The sequence below is a fragment of the Typopeltis vanoorti genome, chromosome 18, assembly GCF_054136105.1.
Source record: "Typopeltis vanoorti isolate ZY-2024b chromosome 18, IOZ_Tvanoo_1.0, whole genome shotgun sequence".
Taxonomy (NCBI): domain Eukaryota; kingdom Metazoa; phylum Arthropoda; class Arachnida; order Uropygi; family Thelyphonidae; genus Typopeltis; species Typopeltis vanoorti.
In genome coordinates this window covers 77,177,441-77,204,776 of record NC_143566.1, presented here as the reverse complement: position 1 = coordinate 77,204,776, position 27,336 = coordinate 77,177,441, and the positions used below count along the sequence as shown (strand labels likewise).

Sequence of the window (27,336 nt, the reverse complement as noted above, 5' to 3'; positions counted from 1 at the left end):
CAAGACTCCAACATGATCAGATTTTATATTTCTATCGTCTAAGGCACTTTGTACTGTATCAATCAACCTACATCTTGGTCTTCCTCTGAGTCGTTTTCCTGCCAACTTGGCAGAGAACACTTGTTTTGCTAATCTTTCCTCGCCCATTCTGTTTAAGTGACCATACCACCTGAGATTAGCTCTGCTAACGCATTCCTGGATGCTGACAATGTCTAGTTCTTTCCTAATATCCTCATTTTTAATATGATACTGCCATTGATGCCATCTGTTCACACCTCTAATCTTTCTCAGGACTCTCATATCTGCGGTCTTTAGTCATTGATAGAGCATTTTACTTCTGACCCAGCTCTCAGATCCATAAATTAAAACTGGTTTGAACACTGTCTTGTATACAGCTAATTTAGTGTTCCAACTAATTTCTCTCTTATTTCATATGAATTTATTCAATTGACTTCCTTACCAGCTTTGTTGATTCTGTTGTCTATTTCCATATTTAATTTACCATCTTCACTAAAAATTGTGCCTGAGTGGCTGAAATGTTTTACTTCTTCCATAGGTTCTCTGTTCACAACACAGTTCACATTTTCAATGATTCTACCTATTTTCATTGTCTTTGTCTTTTTATTGCTGACCTTCATGCCATATCTATTACAACAGTTACCCAATTTAGTCAGGGAATCTTGCAAACTTGTAGCAGATTTATTTAGAAGTATAACATCGTCCGCATAAAGCAAAGAACTGACATTAACATCTCCAATTCTGATATCATGTTTAATACCACTTTCCTTCATAATGTGGTCCATATAGATAATAAATAACAGAGGGGATAATGTACATCACCAGATTTAACATTAATCCATCTTCCTGTTTATCCTTCAACTCTAACTGCTGACTTACAACTCAAATAAAGACGAAGTATTGCTTGATATAATGTCCCATTGACACCATATAACTGTAGCGCATTGAATAGCTTCTCTCTCTTGGTATACCTTGTCATATGCCTTTTTCAGATCGACAAAACTTAAATACAGATCTTTGTTATATTCCCATGCTTTCTGAACTATTTGTCGCAAAGTGAAGATCTCATCCTGACAGCCTCTGTTTGGCCTGAATCCAGCTTGTTCTTCACCAAGCTTTTCTTCCACAATTCTTCTCAATCATTTCTCAAGTATACGGGCATAAATCTTGCCAGGAACACTCAGTAGGTACCTCTGTAATTCTCACATTCAGTTTTATTTCCCTTTTTATATATGGGTACTATCAGAGCTGTACTCCAATCATCAAGAATTCCTCCCTCTCTCCAGGCTTCTGAACTATACAGTGCAGCCACTGTAAGACTTCTATACCACCATACTTCAGCATCTCTGGTCGAATATCATCTACTCCTGCTGCCTTTCCACATTTCAAGCCTTTGATAGCTTTTTCTACTTCAAGGATGGATATGTATTCCTGACTGTATGCTTGTTGAGTGCTTTTTACTACTGTGCTATCACTGCTTGTTTCATTTAGCAATTTTTCAAAGTAATTACTCCATACTTCAAGGATATCTTTTTCTCTGATTTTCATGTCACCTTTATCATCTCTAACTCCTTTTACAGCATTCTTTCCTCTATTTCTAAGCTGCTTCAACAACCTCCAGAATATCTTACCACCTTCTTGATATTTATTTTCTATATTCTTGCCAAAGTCCTCCCATGACTTTTGTTTAGCTAGTTTTACACAGTGTTTAGCATTCTTGCATTTGTCTACTCTGTATTCTCTAAGAGCACAAGCTGACTTATTTGCCAGGAACTTTTGATATGCTTTCTTCTTTTCCTTTACTGCCTCTTTAACTTCCTGTGTCCACCATTTAGGTCTGATTTTTCTATCCTTGCAGACTAGCTCACCACATGCCTCTCTGGCTGAATCAATCAGGGTTTTCTTCAAGGTTTGGTTCCTGTTCTCAAACTCTCTCTTTTTTTCTTTAGTAATCGTTCTGTATTTTAGTCTACAGTTCACATCTGAGAGCTGCTCAACTTTTATTCGCTTTAAAACTTTCTTACATGTTATTCTTTTCAATATGAAATTCAATTTTATCCTGCTCAAGACTAAATAGTGATCACTTCCAATTTCAAATCATCTGTATACTCTGGTGTCCTGCACCATGGAGAAAACATCACTATCAACAATAACTTAGTCAATGAGACTTTTCTTATTCCTTGCCTCTTCTCTCCATGTGAATTTGTGCACATTTTTATGTTGGAACATGGTGTTAGTAATAACCAGTCCATGTCCTGAGCAGAAATCCAACAGATATTTGCCATTATTATTAGCTTTGCTCTTTTCTCCAAATTTTCCCAAAATATTTTTGTATGTCTCACAATCATTTCCCACTCTGCTATTTAGATCCCCAACAAGGACCAACTTTTCCTTTTTCATTGTGTCAGTTGCTTTTTCTAAAGCCTCAAAAAATTCTTCCACTTCTACCTTAGTAGAACATTCTGTGGGACCATAGGCACAAATAAGTCTCTTTGTCCAATTCTCTATTCTGATATTTGCCCACATCACTCTACTTGAGACTGCCTGTCATTCAAGAAGATTGCCCTCTTATATTGTGTTGAATACTCTGACTACTCCTTTTCCTTGATTGTCATTGCCTGAATATAACATTTTGTATTTATTGCTTAGAAAGATCTCACCAGTTTTTGTCTGTTTTGTTTCAGTCACCCCTATTATGTCGATCTGGTACTTATCTAATTCCTCAGCTAGCTCCATTTTTTTGCCATTCAGACTTCTTATGTTGATAGTACCGATTTTTAACTCTGGTGATATTGGGTTGGGGTGTGCTTTCAGATTTGTTCCAGTAGTTGACTTTTTGTTGTTCACCTTGATTCCCTGGCGAAAACAACCGGGGCCTTGTTTAACGGTGACCCTCCAGTCGGCATTAAATTTTGTCATGTTGTGTCATCATTTTATATATTGGTTTAAGCCAATAAGAATTCAATTTGGTCGGCTAAATCCTAAATTGCCAGCCTATCCTCGTTCGTTCAGTATCCAGGTAGATACCCAACAGGGTGCACCACGAGAAGGTGAGGATTGGACATTAGGTCAGAAGCTCTGGTTTGTTCTCCGCATTCCTTTAAAGGCTATGTGGAGGTCTCCTGTCAGTTATACAGCTTTGACCCTTAAGCATCCCTTAAGCAACATTAATATGAGAAATATTAAAGTAATCCATACATTGAGTATGGAGATAATGTTTGGACAGAAAATGCAGAAAATTTTTTTCACGTGCAAATGGGTTGCCAAAAATTAGAGGGAACATTGGTCGCAACACCTCGTCATCACACTATGGGATCTTTGTATCCTTGTGCAACAGCAAAACTAATTAGGTCTGATAATAACACCCTCTTCTCCACTGAACTTGAAGATATTCCCAATATCTTCTTTAACAATGGCAACAGTCCCCACCAAATCCAAAAAATATTAAAACTCCTAACCTCCCTCCAGAATAGACACTTGTTTATTTATAGCATATGATATAATAATGGCCATGATGGCTCTTTTACGGGTTAGTACGGCACCATCTCAACCCTCCCTAATTTTATCCGGGCTCGGGACCGCCATAGCTGACGAATCAGGCCTATGGCTGGGTCTAAAGTATTTTTGACTATAATTTGTGTGTGTTCGCGGAGCCAGTTCAAACCAAATATCCAAAGTAAATCTGATAAACATGAAAATTACAGCCATTCAAGGCTTGCTGGCCATGCCTTTGTCAGCAAGCCTTGGTCTGCTTCAGTCTTGCTTACCCTATGTAGGTCCTGCATGATTACCTTATGCAGGCACTACATAAGGTAATTATGATACATCGGGTATCAATTTGTTCTTTGTTCCCTGAAGATGACAATTTGACTTAGCCAAAATGTTGGAAGTATTAACTAAATGTTTTTTTCTAATTAATATACAGTACACATTAATTTTCTTAAATAATAGTTATTTTGACAAATCACCAAAATAAATAAAGAATCTAAAATTTTGTCTTCAGATTCGACTGATGTTTTTGAAAGAGAAGTGATGTATGATACCTTAATGTTTGTATTGATACACAAAGTTTTTTCTCAGATGAATTTTTTACAATACATCATCAGTCTCCTGATATATACCTCTAAGGCAGGTGTCTTCAACCTTTCAGACAGTGCAGGCCACATTAAAAATTTATGAATTTTTAATGAAGCCCATGGGCCACTAAGCTATACTGCAGTTTTTAGAATTTTAAGATGCTTTCCAGATTCACAAGGGATGCTGTGCATTTGATACTTTACATAAAACCCTCTAAAAATAAACAAACTCGGCTTTAAGAGCGTAGGTAGGAGTTGGGTTCATGATAAGTAAATGCAATCAATACCTGAAAAAAGATAATTTAATGAAGAAAACATTCATTTTTTACAATGTTAATGGGAAACTTGGCAATGCTTTTCCTTGACCAGCTTGTCAATGTTAGCATCAATGTTGGAAGCTGCTATGCACAGTATTCTCAAGATGTTGGTCCGTAATCTGAGTTCTTGTCTTGGACTTCATATGCTTCATTCTGGAGAAGAATTGCTCACATATGTATGTGCTTCCTAACAAAGCACACATCTTCAAAGCATGCCAGTGAAGATTAGGGAATGCATCCTCAGAAATGTAGTCATTGTAAAATGTAAGCAAGGACACATTGAATAATTTTCCTCTCAAAGAAGAGTTGTTTTGGAGTTCAAGCAGCTCCATTTGTACTGAGCCTGGTATTTCGGTAGCATTGACACTGAATGGCATTGAAAATAAATCTAAAGACTGTTACGAAAATCACTAAATCTCTCTTCAAACTCATTTTGCAACACGGCTAATTTTGTAGCGTATTCATCAAGAGATGAACAGTTGGACTCGGCGAGAAGCTGAAAGCGAGTTGTCTTTTAAGTCAAAGACTCTTTTAAGAAGTTGGAAGGTTTTTTTTTTTCCCAAAAGGTGTACCACCTTTTGGCAACTGGTATAGATAAATATGACTTCTCCATTGCTTCTGCCTTAGTATCACCACTTCTGGTTTTGGCTCCCACTGACGAGACCTCAATAAAGATCGAAACCAGTCTGGGTGGTGGCCCTTCCCTTAATGTATAGCATTATACATTTCCTCAAGGAGATGTGCTTCGCATTATGGGAGATACTGAGACAAGGAGTGATGAGAGCTTGGTCCACCTTTACCACGAGTTGCCTCAGTCCTGAAGTTATTTCAGGTGCAAACTTTGTTTGCTTACACTTGAATAAAGGATTAAACTAAATTTATTATACTCTTTTAAGAACCCTCTGCTCAGCATACATCACTATGATAAACTACATCATCATGATCTGCTTCGCACTCTTGGGTCAAAAACTCTTGGAATTGACGATGATTCAGTCTTCTTGTCCTAATAATGTTGATGACAGTCACAATGACTTTCATGACATTCTCAAATCCAATAGTTTTCATGCACAAATTCTCCTGGTGGATTAAACAGTAGTAATGAACGAAATCTTTTCCTTCTAGTTCCGGTTCTTTCTGTAGCAGTGCAACAAACCCTTCGTTCTTTCCCACCATAGCAGGGACACCATCAGTTACCACACCCTCGAGGTTGTTTAAGCTGAGGTCGAAACGCTGGAGTGTTTTCTTGGCGGATTCAAGAATATCAATGCCTTTCGTCGTTCCCTTCTTAGGTACGAGTGCTAGCAGTTCTGTCACATTGAATTGTTGATCAGTACCACAGACAAAGATAGCCAGTTGTTCTGTATCCGTCACATCTGTGCTCTCATCTAAAGCAAGTGAATATGACGTAAATTCGGACGAGCGTTTTTTTTTTTTAAGTTCTTTCGATGTCATTAGCAAGTTCTTCGACACGTCATGTTACAGTTACCCAGACAAACTCTGTTTTTAAACAATTCCATATTATTTGGGCACAGAATATCCTCAGCAGCGATGAGATACTCTTTCACAAACTCGCCATCCAAGAAGGCTTTTGATTTTTTAGCAATTTTTTTCAGCATCATTCTACATTATTACATAATGTACTTTGATTCATGCTTCGTTCTCTTCCCCTCTGCCTTTTAAACATACCCTGCTGGTATTTTAAATCAATTTGGAGACAGTTCACTTTGTCCACATGAAGCCACCCTTGAAGGTGATCAAAATTGGATGCATGCTTTGTCTCATAGTGTTGTTTTATATTGTATTCTTTTGATACCGACACTAACTCACGACAAATTAAACACACTGGCTTATCGTCGATCGGCACAAAAAAGTACAAATTGGTCCACTTTTCATTAATAAACCGACAAGAATCACTTGATGTATGCTTTTCACTCATAGACGGCATAGTGATGGAAGGTGAACCCAAAAAATGATCCAGAATGGCCATGTAACGGTTATTATCCACTGAATATGTCTCACACTAATGAAAAAAGTCTGGCAGTATAAAACCACAATAGGCTATGGCTGACACGATGAACCTGCGTGAGCTTATACACGAATATCACACTGTTCACAACTGACTGACTGTGAATAAGATCCTCTTGTATTTATATGAAAATAACGAAGTATGGTGAACCTTCGAGATGTATCTAGAAGGCACTAGACAGCGCACTCGAATGAACTACTGCTTCATCCTGCGACATTAGTACCGCTTGGTGCAGGTAGATGGCTGAAAAAGCATGTCTATTTAATATTTATTTTTATAGGATTTTCTGTAAAGTATCAAATGCACAGCATTCCTTGTAAATCTGGAAAGTATCTTACAGTTCTAAATACCGCAGTATAGTTTAGTGGCCCGCTGGCTTCATTGAAATTATTTTTATTTAATTGCGTTTTAATATTAAGTAGTTATTTTTTCAAAATGGCCGGCAGACCACGTCAAAGAGCTCTGCAGGCCACGGTGGCCCACGGGCCATGCTTTGAAGACCCCTACTCTAAAGGGTATTCAGGTCACTATGACAGCACTACATTATGACTCTTTACATTATTATTAATGTCCTATCAACAATTTTCCTCCAAATCAGTCTATAACTTGTGAGAACTCCAAGTTCTGTCTTCAGTGATATCCTTCTCTGAGCTGCCATATGATGCTTTCAGCTTCTTTATTCACTGTTCATTGTTCCCAAATATATACACTCTTTGACTCTTTTCATCTAACTGGTGGTATATGTCCAACTTACAACCTCCTTTATATATATTCTTTGACTAAAATTATCTTTGTCTCATTCTATCAGATTCACTTGGTTTCTTGTTCAGCACTATTCTGAATGTCTTAATTTTCTTTTCTTAAATGCTGATTTCTTCCAGTTTTTTTTTTATTTTTAATGCAAATATTTCCTCTAATTGACCGATTCTTCAGTAGAGATGCATGTCATTTGCACAACATCAATCTTACACAAATTATTTGCTTCCCTTCCAGAATACCAATTAATCTTAACCATTTTCTACTTTATATTTTCCTCATCAGTGTTCCTAGTGGCTGTGCGCTTTGCAACCATATGCCTGAGGAAGGATGTCCTAGGTTCGATTCCTGTCGGAGACGTGAGGAGCTCAAGGATCTTCCTCAGCTATAGCCAAGTTAGCCAGTCGAGTGCGGGCAGTGGGGTCCCCCCCCCAGTTTAGCTGGGGTTTTTTCATCCCATAAGCAGGCAAACCAGCCCCGTGAACACACACACGGACTACAGTCATGAATACCTCCAATAGAGATGCAGCAGAGGAGTGGTGTGCCGGCTGCATTATTTCACCGTGATTCCTCATTAGGAGGAGACCCAACCCGTCTGAATCACATGGAAGGGAGAGAGAGTTAGTGTTCCTAGTATGAACAAAGAAGGGAGTTGGGCATTTGTATTAGAGGTACATTAAGATAACATACGATACCAGGTATCAGTTAAGTGGGGGGGGGGGGGGTCCTGCCTGACTTGCAGTTTCTTCCATCTACAGTGGTTCATTTGAACAAAACTAGTCCTTCATAAATGTCACTTCTACTAGAAAATGTATATAAAGAAAGCTTTGAATTTCTAATGCATAAACTGAACCTAAATAACAACGATTGTCTTGAACTCTCCCAGTTCTGAGAATAAAGTTATTTATATATACAGTAAACCCTTGCCAAATGCGGGGGGGGTTACGTCATTAATACATTGCACGCACGCCAAAATCGCATTCCACAAAGTTAACTTTCTATGGAAAAAAATGTGTTAGGTATAGTTCAAATTAAGAAAGTATGTATGTATAATTTAAACTAACCTAAATATTGTTGTAATTAAAAGGGAAAAATGAAACAAATGTTAATTGAAAGGATTTTTATTACTGCTTAATAAGTAAGTATATGATACAATTATTTTTTTAAAAAGCTAGTGATTTTTGCTTGGGACAATGACTGACTCAACTCTTTAAAACTTTCGCAGTAAGGAGCGCAGAGTTTTTCAATGCCTTTCATAAAGGTCCTCTTCTTTCTTCATTTGGGTCAATCTCCATTGCAAAATCAGACAGTTCCTGTGCCTTTTTTAACAATTCGTTTAACTTCTTGTAAGTTAAAGGCACTTTATCTTCTTCACTGTCAGCTGGTGTTACAAGATCATCCAATTCTTCATTCGTCGTTTTCAATTAATTCTTTGACTTCTCCTTCTTCCATATCTGAAAATCCTTTGCCACCTATTGCTTTTGCAATTTGTATGATTAATTTGTACAATCCAAGCTATTAATATTTTTTCCATCTTTTCCACTTGCAGAATTCTTCTTGAATTTTGAGCAACCTTTGCCGAAGTATCGCCTGAAGCTTTGACACTAGACTGAATCTTTTCTTCATTCTCCCATACTGTTCTTATGCTTGATTCGTTTATAGCTAGTTCTCTTGCATGCGATGAAACATGTGTACCATTTTTCAACTTATCTAAAATTTCAATTTTCTGAGATAACATCAAAACTTTGTGTATTTTTGCTGCTTTATCATCTTCATTCTTCCTCATAGATGTCATATTGAATTTTTGAAATTAAAAGAAATACAAATGCAAAAGGAGAAGAGGATAAACACTGATAAATACGTGATTACAGCTCTGCTAACGTGAGTGAAATGATTGCAACTCGGCCTGGGTCACTCAGCTAGCGGGCAGCACCAAGCAGGGATGTTATTTATTTATTTTTTTTTTTTTACTTGGCTGCTCAAACTTATTCGTCTTGGGCTCATGATATTCCTTACCAAACCCTTCTCCTGCATTAAAACATACACGCCATTGTTATAATGTTTAATGTACTTGATTATTCTGTTCTGCTTGCTTATAACCTTTTCATCTCTAACACAGAAGATAGCCAAGAAACTTGTTGGAAAATTTTGTTTCAAAAAGAAAATTAACATTATGTAAATTTACTAGCATAATTTATAGTACACCCAATTCTCCATTTACACGGTAGATTGGTTCTGGAAAAAATTGTGTAAAAGAGAATACAGTGCATACGAAAAAGTAGAAGAATGGTTCCAGATGTGGAAACCTGATATGAACAATAAGTTATTTTCAAACAAAATACAGTAGACGCCGCTTATTGTGATCGCTTAGGGACAGTCACTTTTCGATAACAATAACTGGCTAATAACAAGCCACAACATAAAATTTATTTTAAAAACTTATCTAGTGTTGTCTGTCGTGGCTTTGAATATAGTAGTTCATGAATAAATTGCTCATACGCATAATGCCTTTCAAAGTTTGTCACTATATGTTGCACACCATGATGAAATATTCGTAGTGCTTCTTGCATCGGTTGGAGGAGCTTCTAAAATTTGTTCTTCTATACTTGTATTAGATTCAGTTTCTTCTATTAGTTTAAAGTTCTCATCAGAAGCAGCTTGACATATTTCCAGCACTTTCATTGTAGCCACCATTTCAATGTTGTTATCAACATCCAACCAATTTTCAAATTCTTCTTTTAACATACAGTCTTGTGTTTTATCAAAAATTTCATTTGTAAGATATTCTATCTGTAAGATATTCAAGAAGGATTTTCTGAGTTTGTCTTAAAAAATCCACCTTTTTGGAAGCAGTTTTCAATGGTCTTCTCTGAGACTTGCTTCCATGACATTGCTACCAAATGCAAAGTGTCAAGAAGGATCTTTTTTGCAATTGCACTTGCATCGTATTGGTCTTTTATATAATCAAGTTCAGCTATAATTCTCACAAGAACTTCCCTGTGATAATAAGCTTTAAAAGCTCGTATGATGCTTTAGTCACATGGCTGAATTAACTATGTAGTGTTCAAAGGCAAGAAAATTACTTTGATGTTTTTTAACAATAAATTGTTTGTGTGTGCAATGTAGTTGTCTACTAACAAGACAATTTTTCCCTTTAATTTAAGATCCCACTTAACTAACCAATTGTTGAAAATGTCATTAGTCATCCAGTCATTTGCACTGGAACAGTAGTCAACGGGCAAACTTTTGACACTTTAACCATGCTACCGGCCAAGACGTATATACACTTCCAAATTATCATGGATGCGAAGTGCATATTAAAATTGTAATACCATTGATATTACATTGAAATATATGATGGATACAAAGCGTATGAGGATGCATATTTGATCCATAATGGCCGGTAAGGTGGTTAAAACACGAAGATTTTTACTTTTTCCAATCACTAGGAGCTCTCGTTTCTCACCTTTCATATTAGCACAACAAAGAACTGTCACTTGCTCTTTTGAAGATTTAAATCCTTTAGTACTTTCATTTTTAAACAAATAAGTATGCTCAGGCATTGCACAAAAATGGAGTCCTGTTTTGTCTGCATTGTAAATATCCTCAGGAGAATATTCAGCAATGATTTTGGCCACTTGGTGTTAATCCACGCATCAGCTGATAAAAAATCAACACTTTTTTCTTCGTCGTGAATACGCTTGAACATAATATTCTCTCACTTTTTCCACCTGTTAAACCATCCGTCTGTTGCAGTGAAATTTTCTTTGCCCACTGTTTTTGCAAGTTCTGCTTTTTGATACATCAAAGCCCATTAATCAAAACATTCTTTTCACGAAAATTACTAAACCAAATTTTTAATGCTGATACAACTTGAGTATCCTTACTAGATCGGGCTCTCTTCTGATCTATGGTCTCATTAGTAAGAGCTGAAGTTTTGATCTGTTTTTTAAGATCTTACACAAGAGCGGTCGTGAAATTTTTAAATGTACAGCCACACTACGCTGACTCATCATAGCACTCCAAAATTCTTTGCATTCCTTGAAAAGATAAATCTTTACGTTTTTTACTTGCTTCTGCCATAATGCTAAGGACTGTTTTAACGAACCCTTAAAGTCAAATTCACTTACTGAAAGACAGCATAAAAATAACCTCGCAAAATCGCAATTTGACTGTATTTATATCCGCTTGCATTTGCCTGGAAGATTAAGATTAAAAGAAAGTTTAAAATTACCCACCTGCATTTGCCCCTGGAACATATAAGATTTATGAGAGAATAAGATTAAATCTATATAATATAACAAAAAGTCGGATTTTGCAAATGTTCTTTGTCAAATTTTCTCCTGATTAACCCTTATTTCTTAGAATTCTGAGACACAAAAGGCTAAATATTTGAGGATTTTGATAACGATAACCAGAACCTTGATTATAATAGAGGAATTATTTTTAATTCATTTTAAATGGTGAGTTTTGGGACTGACTGATTTTGATAACAATAGCCGATTGATAATATTATCCATGATCACAATAGGTGGATTCTACTGAAACTGTATGAATAAAACTATTTAATTTTAATGGAATGTTTTTCTTTTTTTAATTTTAAATACTTATTTAAAGTGTATACATATGTATCTTTCTTAAAAAAAAACAGTGTCACTAATAAAACAAAAATTAAAAAAGGCTGAAATACACTGCTAATATGATATTAGTTAAATTTTATTCACCATCACTTTCTGACAGTAGCCGTATTCTTTTTGTGTGAGACTGGAATTAAATCACTTGAAATACATGGCTTCAGTTCGCTTTTAAACTGTTCAACTCGTTCAGTATTTGGATCGTGTGTAAGAAAATGACTTTGCAATTTACTAGCCATTTGAAGCCCTTTTTTAATTACTCCTGCGGTGAGTGGAATCTCTTCATCATCACTTTTTTCTTTTTCATAAAATTCTCAAGGACAGCTTCTATTATTTCATCATCACTAACAGGAGTAATTAAAGAATGGCTTCAAATGGCTAGTAAATTGCAAAGTCATTTTCTTACACACGATCCAAATACTGAACGAGTTGAACAACTCATTCTTCTCTGCCAACTGCATTGTGCTAATCTGATGATATTGGGATATTCAGTTGTATGCAAAGGTACGGGGCTTTTCTTTTTCACACATTCTGGCTAAGTAGCTTTCCAGCATGCATTTAAAGTTGATGGTTTCAATTCTGGGTGCTTAAGGGTCAAAGCTGTATAACTGAGAGGAGACCTCCACATAGCCTTTAAAGGAATGCGGAGAACCGACCAGGGCTTCTGACCTAATGTCCAATCCTCACCTTCTCGTGGTGCACCCTGTTGGGTATCTACTTTGATACTGAACGAACGAGGATTGGCTGGCAATTTAGGATTTAGCCGACCAAATTGTATTCTTATTGGTTAAACCAAAATATAGAATGATGGTACAACATGACAAAATTTCATGCCGGCTGGGGCGTCGCCCAGTTAAACAAGGCCCCCGTTGTTTTCGCCAGGGAACCAGGGCGAACAGCGAAAAGTCAGCTACTGGAACAAATCTCAAAACAAACCCCAACTCAACATCACCAGAGTTAAAGATCGGTACTATCAATGTAAGAAGCCTGAATGGCAAAGAAATGGAGCTAGCTGAGGAATTAGATAAGTACCAGATCGACATAATAGGGGTGACTGAAACAAAAAAGACCAAAACTGGTGAGATCTTTCTGAGCAATAAATACAAAATGTTATATTCAGGCAATAACAATCAAGGAAAAGAAGGAGTAGCCATAGTATTCAACACAAAATACGAGGCTAATCTTCTTGAATGGCAGTCAGTCTCAAGTAGAGTAATGTTGGCAAATATGAGAATGGGGAACTGGACAATGAGACTTATTTGTGCCTATGGTCCCACAGAAGGTTCTGCTAAGGTAGAAGTGGAGGAATTTTTTGAGGCTTTAGAAAAAGCAACTGACACAATGAAAAAGGAAAAGTTGGTCCTTGTTGGGGATCTAAATAGTAGAGTAGGAAATGATTGTGAGACATACAAAAATATTTTGGGAAAATTTGGAGAAAAGAGCAAAGCTAATAATAATGGCAAATATCTGTTGGATTTCTGCTCAGGACATGGACTGGTTATTACTAACACCATGTTCCAACATAAAAATGTGCACAAATTCACATGGAGAGAAGAGGCTAGGAATAAGAAAAGTCTCATTGACTATGTTATTGTTGATAGTGATGTTTTCTCCCTGGTGCAGGACACCAGAGTGTACAGAGGATTTGAAATTGGAAGTGATCACTATTTAGTCTTGAGCAGGATAAAATTGAATTTCATATTGAAAAGAATAACATGTAAGAAAGTTTTAAAGCGAATAAAAGTTGAGCAGCTCTCAGATGTAAACTGTAGACTAAAATACAGAAATATTATTGAAAAGAAAATGAAAGAGTTTGAGAACAGGAATCAAACCTTGGAGATTCAGTGGCAAACTCTGAAGGAAACATTGATTGATTCTGCCAGAGAGGCATGTGGTGAGGTTGTGTGCAAAGATAAAAAAATCAGAACTCCCTGGTGGACACAGGAAGTTAAAGAGTCAGTGAAGGAAAAGAAGAAAGCATATCAAAAGTTCCTGGCAAATAAGTCAGCTTTTACTCTTACAGAATACAGAGACAAATGTAAGAAAGCTAAACAGTGTGTAAAACTAGCTAAACAAAAGTCATGGGAGGACTTTGGCAAGAATATAGAAAATAAATATCAAGAAGGTGGCAAAATATTCTGGAGGTTGTTGAAGAAGCTTAGGAATGGAGGAAAGAGTGCTGTAAAAGGAATTAGAGATGATAAAGGTGAAATGAAAACAGGAGAAAAAGATATCCTTGAAGTATGGAGTAATTACTTTGAAAAACTGCTAAATGAAACAAGCAGTGATGACAGCACAGTGATAAAAAACACTGACCAGGCATGCAGTCAGGAATACATATCCATACTTGAAGTAGAAAAAGCCATCAAAGGCTTGAAATGTGGAAAGGCAGCAGGAATAGATGATATTCGACCAGAAATGCTGAAGTATGGTGGTATAAGAGTCTTACAGTGGCTGCACTGCATAGTTCAGAAAGCCTGGACAGAGGGACGAATTCCCGATGATTGGAGTAGAGCTCTCATAGTACCCATATATAAAAAGGGAAATAAAACTGAATGTGAGAATTACAGAGGTATTTCCCTGCTGAGTGTTCCTGGCAAGATCTATGCAAGTATACTTGAGAAACGGTTGAGAAGAATTGTGGAAGAAAAGCTTGGTGAAGAACAAGCTGGATTCAGGCCAAATAGAGGCTGTCAGGATCAGATCTTCACTTTACGACAAATAGTCGAGAAAGCATGGGAATATAACAAAGATCTGTATTTAAGTTTTGTCGATTTGGAAAAGGCATATGAGAAGGTGCCAAGAGAGAAGCTATTCAATACGCTGCAGTTATATGGTGTCAATGGGGCATTATATCAAGCAATACTTAGTCTTTATTTGAGATGTGAGTCAGCAGTTAGAATTGAAGGAAGTACAGGAAGATGGTTTAATGTTAAATCTGGTGTGAGACAAGGATGTACATTATCCCCTCTGTTATTCATTATCTATATGGATCACATTATGAAGGAAAGTGGTATTAAACCTGATATCAAAAGTGGAGATGTTAATGTCAGCTCTTTGGTTTATGCGGATGATGTTATACTTCTAAATAAATCCGCTACAAGTCTGCAAGATTCTCTGACTAAATTGAATAGCTGTTGTAATAGATATGGCATGAAGGTCAGCAATAAAAAGACAAAGACAATGAAAATAGGCAGAATCATTGAAAATGTCAACTGTGTTGTGAATGGAGAACCTGTGGAACAAGTAAAACATTTCAGCTACTTAGGCACAATTTTTACTGAAGATGGTAAACTAAATATAGAAATAGACAACAGAATCAGCAAAGCTGGTATCGTGGGAAGTCAATTGAATAAATTCATATGGAATAAGAAAGAAATTAGTCGGAACACTAAATTAGCTGTATACAAGACTGTGTTCAAACCAATTTTAACTTATGGATCTGAGAGCTGGGTCAGAAGTAAAACACTTGACCAAAGACTAGAGACCGCAGAAATGAGAGTCCTGAGAAAGATTAGAGGCATGAACAGATGGCATCAATGGCAATATCATATTAAAAATGAGGATATTAGGAAAGAACTTGACATTGTCAGCATCCAGGAATGCGTTAGCAGAGCTAATCTCAGATGGTATGGTCACTTAAATAGAATGGGAGAGGAAAGATTAGCAAAACAAGTGTTCTCTGCCAGGTTGGCAGAAAAACGACCCAGAGGAAGACCAAGATATAGGTGGATTGATACGGTACAAAGTGCCTTAGACGATAGAAATATAAGATCTGATAATGTTGGAGTCTTGACAAGTAACAGACTGATTTGGAGGAAAATTGTAGATAGGAAGTTAGTAATGATGTAATTTTTTCATGTAGTACTGTCATATCCTGTACACCCCTTGAGGGTACATGGCAGGAATTTGATGATGATGATGATGATGATGATGGTTTCAATTCTGATAATGCCAAATTAGCAAGTTTGATGCAATCCAAAATAGAAAATTTCTTCCACACATCAATAATTGTCAATAAATTATCCTTATCTAATTCATCCAAAATGTATTGGAATGTTCTTATGTAGTAAGTTTTGAAAGTAGTGATCACACCCTGGTCTAGTAGTTATATTAGGTGGCAGAATACAAAATTCCACGTTCGGGTGTTCTAAAAGAGGATGGCCAGGTGCATTGTCTGTAATCAATAAAACTTTAAAGTCCAGATTTTTTTTTTTTTCCATCAAATAGTGTTTAACTTCTGGAACAAAACAATGATGGAACCATTCATTAAGAATTTATTTTGTAACCCAACCTTTTTTGGTTGCCTTCCAGTGCACTGGTGTTGTGACCTATTCTTCTTATTCTATTAACTTTCTTATACTTTATATCCTACCGGCTGCGCCATTTATGTTGTGTCCCTTCTTACGATTTTTATTCTATCTAGTAATTTCCTCTAATCTATGTTCTTCTATTATCTACGCACGAGATATCACCAAAACTTATACCAATATCTAAGTTATTTCTCCCCTTAGTACCCCTAATATTTGTATTTATACTGCACCTTTTGGGATATTTAGTTTAAGATATTATATACAAAACAAGGAGAAAGAACTAAAATATGTCAGAAGGTGTAACTATATTGCAGTCGTGACACTTTATCTCGTTACTTAACATTAATTTCCCGCGTGATTAGGTTCGTATTTTCCAAGTGGTGCATTGGACAGCAATTTCAGACAACTCTTTTATCATTGAACAAAGGTTTATTAAATTCCTTAACATGGTACAATTCAATTTTTGTGATTACTCAATTTAATGCTAAACTAAATACTTACAAACCAACATTAGCTTATTACAAGTAATTAGGCTATGATCCTATACTGAGTATTACGATCATACCGCCATAACAATTCAACACATAAATTCACTTGACATGGACAAATAAGATTAATTCACTCTATTTAACTATTCAAACTTAAGTAGATTAACTAAACCATTTACTGCACTAACACATAACTAGTATTACGATCATGCCGCCATACACATTCAATACGTAAATTCATTTGACATGGACAAATAAGATTAATTCACACTATTTAACTATTCAAACTTAAGTAGATTAACTAAACCTTTTTCTGCACTAACACACAACTATGACATTTTAACTTTCCAATACATTACAATAGACATGCAAAATTCTCAGGACTCTTAATTTTTCACATAACATTAACACTAGCCAGCTTACTTTTAATATATTCTGTCAGATACTAAAGTCCTAGTATAAATTTTCCTTGGTCACCTCAACAGTTCTGTATTAAAATAATGATCACAGACAAATTTTAGTTAACATTAGACATATTTTACAGTACCTTTCTTTCTTGGAATTTTCATATGGGCCTTTGCCTTCTTCTGATTGAACTATCTTGATATAACCTCACCGATGTTCTGCTTCTCCTACGTTCCTTTTGGAATTGAACTAGGCTTACGCTGGCTTAACTTTTCGTAACTCCGAACACACTTTGAATCATCTATATATCTCCTGTGCAGCTCGCCACGTGGACATCGATTTCTTTACAGCTCTCCGTTTTTCGTAGTTGTCACTGAAGTTGGAACACAAAGAATATACTTTCTTTTCCTTTGACTTTATGGCATTCTTCGCTTCTTACTTAGGAAATATGGAATCGAAATCCCGCTGACTTTCGTTTCCGTGTTGTGACATGGAGATATAATCCCTATCTCGCCACTCAGGAAAACATCGGGAAATCCCTACGAAAGAACTCGCGAAGGACTCTCCTGGAACAGAATCGAAACCAAAACCAAAAAAGCCTCGTGGGGGGGGGGGGGTTCTAACCTTTTATACCTGCTCTCCTAATGGCACTTTTTCTAACTTCTTTTCTCCGCCCCCGCCCCCACTTGTTTTTACTTCACCGACTAATTAGGGTGGCGTTTTTCTGCCAAACGTCATTTGATCGGCGAGCCCATACCGATGTCTCAATCCAGGAATCGGCCCTGAGCGATAGTCTGTTGTTTTCCTTTGCTAGCCTCTAACTTAATCCCCTTTCAAATTTTTTCTATGAATTTACTTAATAACTTAATCTCTAGCCTCTCACATACCATCTTTTATGACTAATCCTTTTCTGTCTTATTTATTTAACTTTTCTCATTTAAATCATATCACAATATTATTATATTCTTTCTTTTGTTAGTTAGTTTAGCAAAAACCTTTATTTATTTATTTTTTATATTTTATTGGATGCAAGAATCTTTCTTTTTATTAATTCAACTATTATCTTTTATGCAGGGTTTTTAATTTATTTTATTTATTCTTCATGTTACACCATGATAGCTGAGAATTCTATATTCTCAAGATATCAGGGTGTAACACTGGTAATGTGTTAAAATCCACACCTCTCATTGCCCGTGGTCTTTGGGATTGATTAATGAGTAATGGTTTTAAACATTTCTAATTAAACAAGAAATGATTATTTAGCAAACAGCTTAACTCCTTCCAAGCAGCTTTATATAGGCAAGCCTCCGGTAACTGACCAACTTCGAAGGAACATAGCACCCTTCTGTTTCTAGGTACCAACAGCAAGTGAATATAACAGATCATCTGTCAGCTTAACTTTGAGGAATCATAATTACAAAAATTGATTTTTTTGTTGTCGCCACAATTGTCTACATTTGTAGCATAGAGTAATCCCTGATGTTTAAAATATAGAGGGGGTTCCCCAAAAATTCAAGTTTCAGTACATATGTACCATTCTAGGAAATGATAATTATAATGGAAATACCCATTTTAACAGAACTGAATTCAAACAGAAATTTTAAAAATAAGCGCCATTTGAATCATGTAAAATCAAAATATGCCATGTAAAAATAGAATTGCTTCTGTTTTCTAAACCATGTTATTTTAAAATCGTGTAAAAAGAGAATTAGCTATATCCTTCTATGTCTGTCCCTTATCAATCCTTAGTTATTCTGTGAACTTTTTCTTATTTATTGATTTATTACTTATTTATTTATTATTTTCTTTTGCATCATGCCAGTAAGATCAGAAGGCTGATTTTATTATTTATTTTGAATAGCCTTTTTTGACTTAACATCAGAAGCAGAAAAATGAATTGAGCACTGTCATATCATCATCTTTTATTTACCTTAAGTTTTACATAAAGCAAACAGAGAGAGACAAGGGAGTCACTGAGTAAAATTTACAAGTGACGTTATTTCTCTCCATAGAGTCCTATTTTGCAAGTATGTAAATGTCCTTGACAGCGGGTTGTTGGGAGATATGATATGACTAATATATTGATAAAACTGTTGTCTAGATCTTCTCCCCTCCCTCTTTTGCCAATGGGAAGATCATAAAGGAGGAGCGCCTCATGATAAGGAGCAATCGGGTGACTCAGCTGATTTCCAATCCAGTTCAATTGAGCTGTGTTGTGTGATCAATAGTAGAGGAATTTGATTGATTTCCGAGAGAACTCTATCACTGGAAATTCTATTATCTCTCCATGTATATCCAAGAATTTTTCTAAAACATATGGTTCCAAATCTGTTAATGAGATTTCAGCTATTTGCTGTGGAGATAGTCTAAGTTTGGGATGCATATAGAAAAATAGTGCATGCTGTGGCCTTAAAAAGTCTAATTTTGGTTTCCAAGCAGACAAGAGAGGATTTCCATATGGGAGTCGTAATACCAAAGACTGCTAGTGCCTTTTGTTTTCGGACTTTTATATCGTATTCAGTGTCCATAACATAAGAGCCAAGATATTTGAAGGTGGTACATTTTCGATTTTGTAGTTACTGTGATATAAGGAACCATCAGCCGAAATGGGTAGAACTTTAGTTTTGGAAAAATTACTTTTTAATCCCACAATGTTGCCGAGGATAATAAGTTCGTCCAGATGCCGTTCAGCTGTGTTGTAATCAGAATCAAGTAAGACGACATCATCTGCATAGATGAGTTCTTTCAACTTGACACTTTCTTGATTGAAGTGTAATTCAATGCCAAAATGCAAGTTGGTTTGTTGCAAGATGTAATCCAATGTGATAATAAAGAGAAATGGGGTGCAAGAACGTCTCCTTGCAAGACTCCCCTGTAGAGATAGGGAATGGGTCGGTTAACATTCCATCGACTAGGACTTGTGCTTGAAACTCTTTGTAGGGAGCCTGTATTGATTTAATAATTTGTCTAGTATGCCATAATGGGACAGAATTTCAAAGAGTTTGGATCTGTTAATATTGTCAAAAACTTTGGTAAAGTCGATGAAGGTAAGAACCAGTGGCGCCCGGTGTAAATTTTAAGTGGGGGTGCTGCATACACATAATTAAAAAAATACTTTTTTTCCTAATCAGTAACCAATTTATTAATAAATAAATTTACATATTAAAAAATTGCTTTATTAAAAATATTTCACCCTCTCCACGAACAAACACCAATAATAAGTTTCGTATCACAAAAATAACGCACAAGCATATGATACACTGCCCAAACGAGCAGTGTCGGGAATGACTTGTAACGTGCAATCACAAGCAGAAACGAATATCAACGAGATGGCTGCATTTGGACAAACACAGTAATTCTGACACTGTATTAGATCACAGTGTATTTGTTTCATGTAACAATAATTGAAAAATATAATTCTTTTCATATTTTCAACAGTGACACTCATCATAATTCAGCCTTGTATCTATAATAAATAAATAATTATATATTATTTTAACAAAATAAAATAGGATTTGCAAAAAATAGTTCACCCTCATGATCATGATAATATCGACACTGCGTTAGATCGCAGTGTATTTGTTTCATAATCTAAAGCATTAATCGAACAATTCAATTATTAACTATTCAATTACTGTCGAAACATAAGCTGTAACCTTTAACATGTTGTATTGCATTTATATAATGTTGTAAGCATTGTTATTATTTATAAACACAAACAAAATTTAAATTTTTCATTTTTTGGGGGGGGGGGGGGGTTGTAGTGTCGCAGTGCTTATGTACGGGCCACCACTGGTAAGAACGACAGGCAGCTCTTTGTTCCTGGAGCCTTCTAATACAATGCATTTGTTCTATAGTACTTCTCCTTAGGAATCCTGCTTGGCTTTTCTTGAGGAGGGAAGTGACGGATGGTTGAATCCTGTTTATAACATTCTGTTATAAACTTTTAAAGCAGTGGAGATAAGGCTAATTCCTCTGTAGTTTGTCATTTTGGTCTGGTAACCTTTCTTTGGGATGGGAAGGATGTATCCTCTGGTCCAAGCTGTTGAAGCAATTCCAGTGTTTAGTACAATGTTACAGATGTTCAAAAGTAAAGTGTTTAGCATAATTGCTTCCATAGATGATGTCTTCAGGAGCAATATTATCAGGTCCTGGAACTTTGTTTGGTTTTAGTTGTCCTATAGCACTTCTTAGTTCACCTAGAGTGAAGTTAGTTGTGTGTATCCCTAGTAAAGATTGATTTATATGTGAAACAGTATAGGTGGGAGAAGTATGAGCCGCATGGTCAGCATTTAGTAATCCATGAAAATATGCTCTCCATTCTGTGAGAAGTTCCACTGGGGTTTGGAAGGCTTCTCCATTTTCCTTGACCACTCTACTAGCTGTTTTGGTTGTGGCTTTTTTTACACAGTTGGTTGACTTTTTGAAAAACTTTTTTTTGATTGCCTGCACGGTTGGCTCTTTCCAAATCAAGACATATGGCTTTTAGAAATTGTTTATAGTCAGCTTTAAAGTGATTAGTGATAGCAAGATTTAATGGGTATGTGTTAGGTTTAGAATTATATTGACAGATATGTTGTTTGACAATCTGATTTCTCATGTGTCGGAGTTCTACTGTCGAGGGGCTGACCTATTCGATTGTCTGCAGTTTTGGTCTATTGCCCAACACTTTCTGGGCAGAGTATGGATTAGTTTCATAAAGTATGTTGTAGAGGGAATCGATCTGAGTACATTCCAAATTTCGTTGTTCTATTTCCTTTGCTATCTATTCCTGAAATATACAGGCTATTGATGGATCAGTAAGGTGCTGCCAATTATAGGAATGTTTTCTTAATTTGCTCGAATTTGTGGATATAGAGTTAGTTTTATATGATCACTAAGGACTCTGTGATCGGATCCCAGTTCTACTGTACTATCCACTTTCCTCTTACTAATATTCGATCTATCTGTGCTTCGGTTTCTGCTGGGTGGTGCCAGTTCCAGACTCTTCCTTCCCTGTGAGAAAATCTTGATTGAATAGTGATGAGATCATGAGCATTGCAAAATTCCAGTAAAAGTTGTCCATTGCTGTTGGTTGTGTCATGTAAAAGGTGTTTACAACAGGCTCTAGATGACACACTCAAGTCCTTTCCCACCCTCACATTGAAGTCTCCACCACAAACACAAAGTATAGTGAAACTGCATGTATAGTAGTCAGTCTTTTGATTTAATGAGGTGTCCTCAGTAGGGGCATAAGTAGCAATTATGGTCACTAATATTGTTCGTAAAGTGAGTTTTATTTTATTCGGCTGCCTTAATTTGGTGATTGACGCTATGTTTTGTTAAAGTTTATTAGTGATGAGGAAGCCTACGCCTCCTGTTCCATTTGGCTCTGCCGAGCTATAAATGAATTTTCTATTATGATGGGTTGCTATTACATTCCAATTTTCTTCTGTCTGCCATCGATGTTCTTGAATGCATTTGAGATCAGTCTGGGTTTCTTGAGCTCCCAGAGAAAGTTCATGTAGTTTTCCACATTTAAGGAGTGTTCTTACATTGTATGTCGACATGATAAGGGGATTTTTCAGAATTTGAAGTTCTATGACGACCTCTGACTTCATCTGAATGAGGGTTTCCTAGAGGGCTTTGTTCCTCATTCTTCATACTGACTATGTCAATAGTCTGGTCATTGGCCACATTACATTAAAATTGTTTCTCTTGTCTCTTTCTGTAATCTGAGGTAATCCGCATGTTGGGTGATTCGCCCTAATATGTTTCACCTGTCACGTTAGCCTTCTGGGGTTTCCCAGCATTTCCCAGGGGTCACCAGCTAGGAGGGTGTGACTAGGACTTAGACCCCCTGAGCACTGTATAAAATATTTTTATTTAGTGCCATAACAGTTTATGCAACTTACCTGCAAAAAAAAAGATATTTTAATTCTGTGCAGTGATATCTGTTGAGCTTTAGTTTTTCAGTATATAGCTGGATATAATGAAAACCTAAAAAATTGAAAACAGTGCATTTCTTTCAAATATTGAAAACATTGAGTTGAATTCAGCAAAATTTTAACAAGCTTAATAAATTCTTGGTTTATTTTGTCCAATTGTTTCCTAGTAAATATTAACAAAAAATAGCATACAAAATCCATCCAGAATTTGAAAAACTGACTAAAGTTAATTGTATGTTGTTGCATACAAAAAAGTGTCTTGAGATGCCTTTCACATTTCATTGTGTAAATAATTAAGATTACTTCCAAGCCTCTGAAGTCCAAGACTTATCACAGGAGGTGTTGAACATTTATAGATCACAACAACTATTGCACATGGCTTTGAAGACATTCCATGCTGGAGCATTCCCACCCACTCAAGGAACGGTTTCCACTCATTCACCCTTTGCCATACAAAAAATTATCTCCTTTTCTCTTGCTTACTAACACTGCCAAGCTCTGAACCACATTCCATTGATTCATACTCAGCATTGCAGAGTCCTGAGGCAGTCTTATTTGCTTCTGCACTCTCAGTTTACTCAACATGCAAGAATTAATATTGGCAATTAATTTAAAATAAATTCAGAAGTATTTACCTTTATTAAAAAAGTTTATATATAAATTTATACAAACTACTTGAATTAAGTAATACTTTGATTTTAAAATAGAAGTCACTCTTCAGGTATGGAGGTGGACTGAAAAGTTCTGATAAACACCTAGAACAAAAATGATATTAAAACAACTCTTCGTATATATACTAAAAGAAAATAAACAAATTATTACGATTTCGTGAAACATGGGGATTAAAGGGTTTTTATATATCTTCTTTCTTGTGATTATATCAGTTGCTTTAATATTTTTTGTTCTAGGTGTTTATCAGAACTTTTCGGCCCCCTCTCGTACATAGATATTAAAAGAAAATAATAATTGGCCTGGCATTTAGGACTCTTTGATGAACTAGTGATAAAGGAAAAACTGTAAATGTTAACAAAAATTGAAAATGAAAAGTGTTGCAGTTTGTTTTTAACAGTAAAAACAAAATCAGTTTCATGTTTTCTCCATAGATTTTTAAGAAATAACTTGGCATGTATTTATCATGATGGTTTTTGATGGCTGAGTAGTAATGCTTTTCTTTTGCCATCAGGCATTAGGCTCTGATCTGAGCATAACAAGATTGCTTCCCATGTTTTTTTTTTTGTTTGTGAGTTATCAGCATACTTAATGATGTAGTTTAATGCATTAAAAAAACACTGGAATGAGTGTTTGCTTTTATTGTCATATTACAGAATGGGTAAAATAAACAGGACTTGCCATAAGGATAATGATCCCAAAGAGTTTAAACACATTAATTGGCATATCTGAAGAAAAGGTTGGTCACTCCTTTTAAAGGCTACTCTGCTTTATTTATTCTGAAAGCTGTTTTAATTTGGAAAATGACTTTTCAAATCATCTTTCCAATTTTCTTAGTCAACATTTTTCATAAGATTGTGAAATGTTTGCGTTTTGTTTCCTCTGTAGAATTTAATCTGAAAATATCAAAATCAAATGAATACATTAATGTTTGCTTAATTTCTATTTGCTAGGTTGATAGGCGAAGCCTTCCAGTTTTAAGTCGTTGGCAACGTAACTACTCTATCAAGACAGTTCTTCAAGAACTTCGTAGGGCAATGACATTGAAAGAAAACCAGAGGCTCAGTCAGCCACCTGAGGGATCAGCGTTTTAGTTTATTATGTACTGCAGTATACATACACGCAAAACACAAATTATTAAAAATGGGTAAATTCTGTGGCACTAATTCATTTGACTTTGAGCACTGGATATTGAAGTCAGTGCTGCTTGGTATACTTTGTCCAGATGGATGTAAATGATCATACTGGAAAAGTGTTGTTTTATTTGATTGCTTTATATTCATTCATCATCTTTTTTTTCTCAAGCTGTAGAATAAAACAGGAACAGATTTATTTGATACCTGTTTAAAAAAATGATAATAATAAATGTCTGTTCACAATTATATCACACTTGCTAAAGTATAATGTTACATATACTATACGTAATGTTTTGCCATAATAGTGACTATGATTTATTCATCCGTTTGGGCACTATTGAGTTACACATAAAGCTAAATCATGCCCTTTAAAATAGAATATTCTCAACTTCACATTCTAATTGTTTTTTTTTTTTGTTTGTTTTGTTTTTTTTCTTACTGATCAAAAATTAAATTTGTGATTAAAACACTTATTCAGCATAAATGATGATTTTTATGAGATACTGCTGTGAATTATACTGTCTCTGTTATGGTATTTTTATGTGCGGTCTGTTGTAGGTTTGGATTATTTAAACACTAGAAACATTTATTTTCAACACAACTTTTATAGGTACTATTTTGTATTGCCCTTTGTTAAAAAAAACAACTAAAATTAGTGATAAGGCCGTTTTTAACTTAAAACATACAAGGAATGTAGCTTGTTAGGTAAATTGAGGTTAGCAAAATCAACTTAGGCTTCTATATAATGTATGGAGAAGAGTGTATACTGCATTTCTAGTTAATCTGCACAGCTGAGTGGAACTACTATAAAGAAGACAGTATGTAATAACTTGCATGGCTATCTCATCACAGAATAGATAGTGAACAATTGCATAGGATTGTAGTAGGATTTCAGTTTTGTTTTTAAAGTATCTTTAAATAGAAATTGAATGGGGGCAACTAAACCTGCATTGGCAACTTGGCATTTGTTTACACACACACACACACACTACAAGAAAAACGGAAGGAAAAAAATGTGCTGCTGTCCAGTCATTCGTGTAGCTTGTGATGTGTTTGTGGCTCGATACAAAGCCATTTAATAATTTGTAAATTAGTGTTGAATGTGATGTTAAGAAGCCTTTACAAAATTTTGTAACATTCTTTCTACAGTAGCTCCTCACCTGTATGCATAATTTAGATGTGATAGATAAAATTTTTCATAAGTAAAGGCAAAGTATGGCCCCTATAGAAGGGAAACCATCATTCCACCTCAGTTTTACTGGGTTTTGTGGTCTTGACTGCTGTCCATTCAATGATCTTGACCCGAAATATTGCTGATAATTACTGTTTATCGTGGGAAAAAATGGATTTCTTTGACACTTCTTAAAAATGAAATATCCACCTTTATTTTGCTATTCAGTACTTTAAAATAAGTTAATGAACTTAAGTTTATACTGCATTGTCTAATTATTTAAATTGCATTATCAAGTAGAAAAATGTTTCAGTCTGAGGTATAGTATGACATAAAAAATGTTTTCCTAAAATCAGTTTAAAATTAAATTTGTAATTTATAGAATTTCAGGTACTTGATTTATTTGCTAAACTCATAACTAGGATCAATACTTTGGACATTAGGTTAATCTATTCCATTTTACCCTTGATATATCAGTTATAGTTACTTAAATCTTCTTTTCACTCTATATTACATGTGGTAAAATTCACCAAACTATCTTGATCCTTAATGCAATAATTTAATAAGGAATGTATGTTTAAGTTTTCACATAAATCTTGCTACTGAAGATGTTCATTGAATTGGCAACAATTCTACATTACTGTAGATTAATAAAGGCCTTCTTTTGTATTTTTTCATAGTAGTGTTCTTATTTATTAATAGTATAATGAAATAAAAAGAAAAAATTACTCCAGTACTAGTTATGGTTAATCAGTTGGGACTTGGAATAAAATGTCAGAAATATTGTGTGCTGAAAGGTTATGTTTCCTGATTTGTTTATTTTTTAATTTTGTTTATGAGTAGATATTTTATTGAATGATTTCTCATTTGATTTACATCTGCAATCTATGTATCTTATTATTCAGGCCTCCATGGAGACAAAAGACTCATCATGGGAGGTCCTTCCTAGGAAACTATCGTACCACTCATTGACCATTCTTGCTTTCACCACTATTAGGCAATGCATTCCATGCTTCAACCACCCTCCATGCAAAGAAACCACTCTTCATCCTCTTGCTCACAGCTTCCTTTTGCAACTTCCAGGGATGGCCCCCCTTGTCATCGCTCCTTCCCAATGTTCCACCAAGCAAAAGAACTCCCCAGTGTCAACCCTGTAACTACCCTCTCAACAGTTTAAAAGTCTCGGTCATATCACCTCTGCTATCTACCAAACTCTGCAGTCCACATTCCCTCAACCAATCCTTATAACTAACATTGCACAGTCCTGAAACCATCTTTGTTATCTGCCTCTGTACAAAAAATCTTTCAAATTAAGGAGCCTTTTGGCTCTTCATCGTAGTAAAAAATCTTTCAGTTAGTTTCATGAGTGTTGCAATGTCTGGCTGGTGGAAGTGCATCTT

At 35.5% G+C, this 27,336-nt stretch overlaps 1 protein-coding gene across 1 annotated transcript in view; it reads left to right on the top strand.

Annotated features, from left to right (window-relative positions):
• Positions 1-26,605, top strand: part of Uev1A (Ubiquitin-conjugating enzyme variant 1A) — a 78,338-nt gene extending 51,733 nt beyond the window's left edge. Inside the window, exon 4 of the mRNA XM_090407896.1 lies at positions 24,583-26,605. Within this exon, the coding sequence (XP_090264022.1) occupies positions 24,583-24,723 (141 nt within the window). The 3' untranslated portion in view covers positions 24,724-26,605. The remainder of the gene's footprint in view (positions 1-24,582) is intronic.
• Positions 26,606-27,336: the final 731 nt, after the last annotated feature.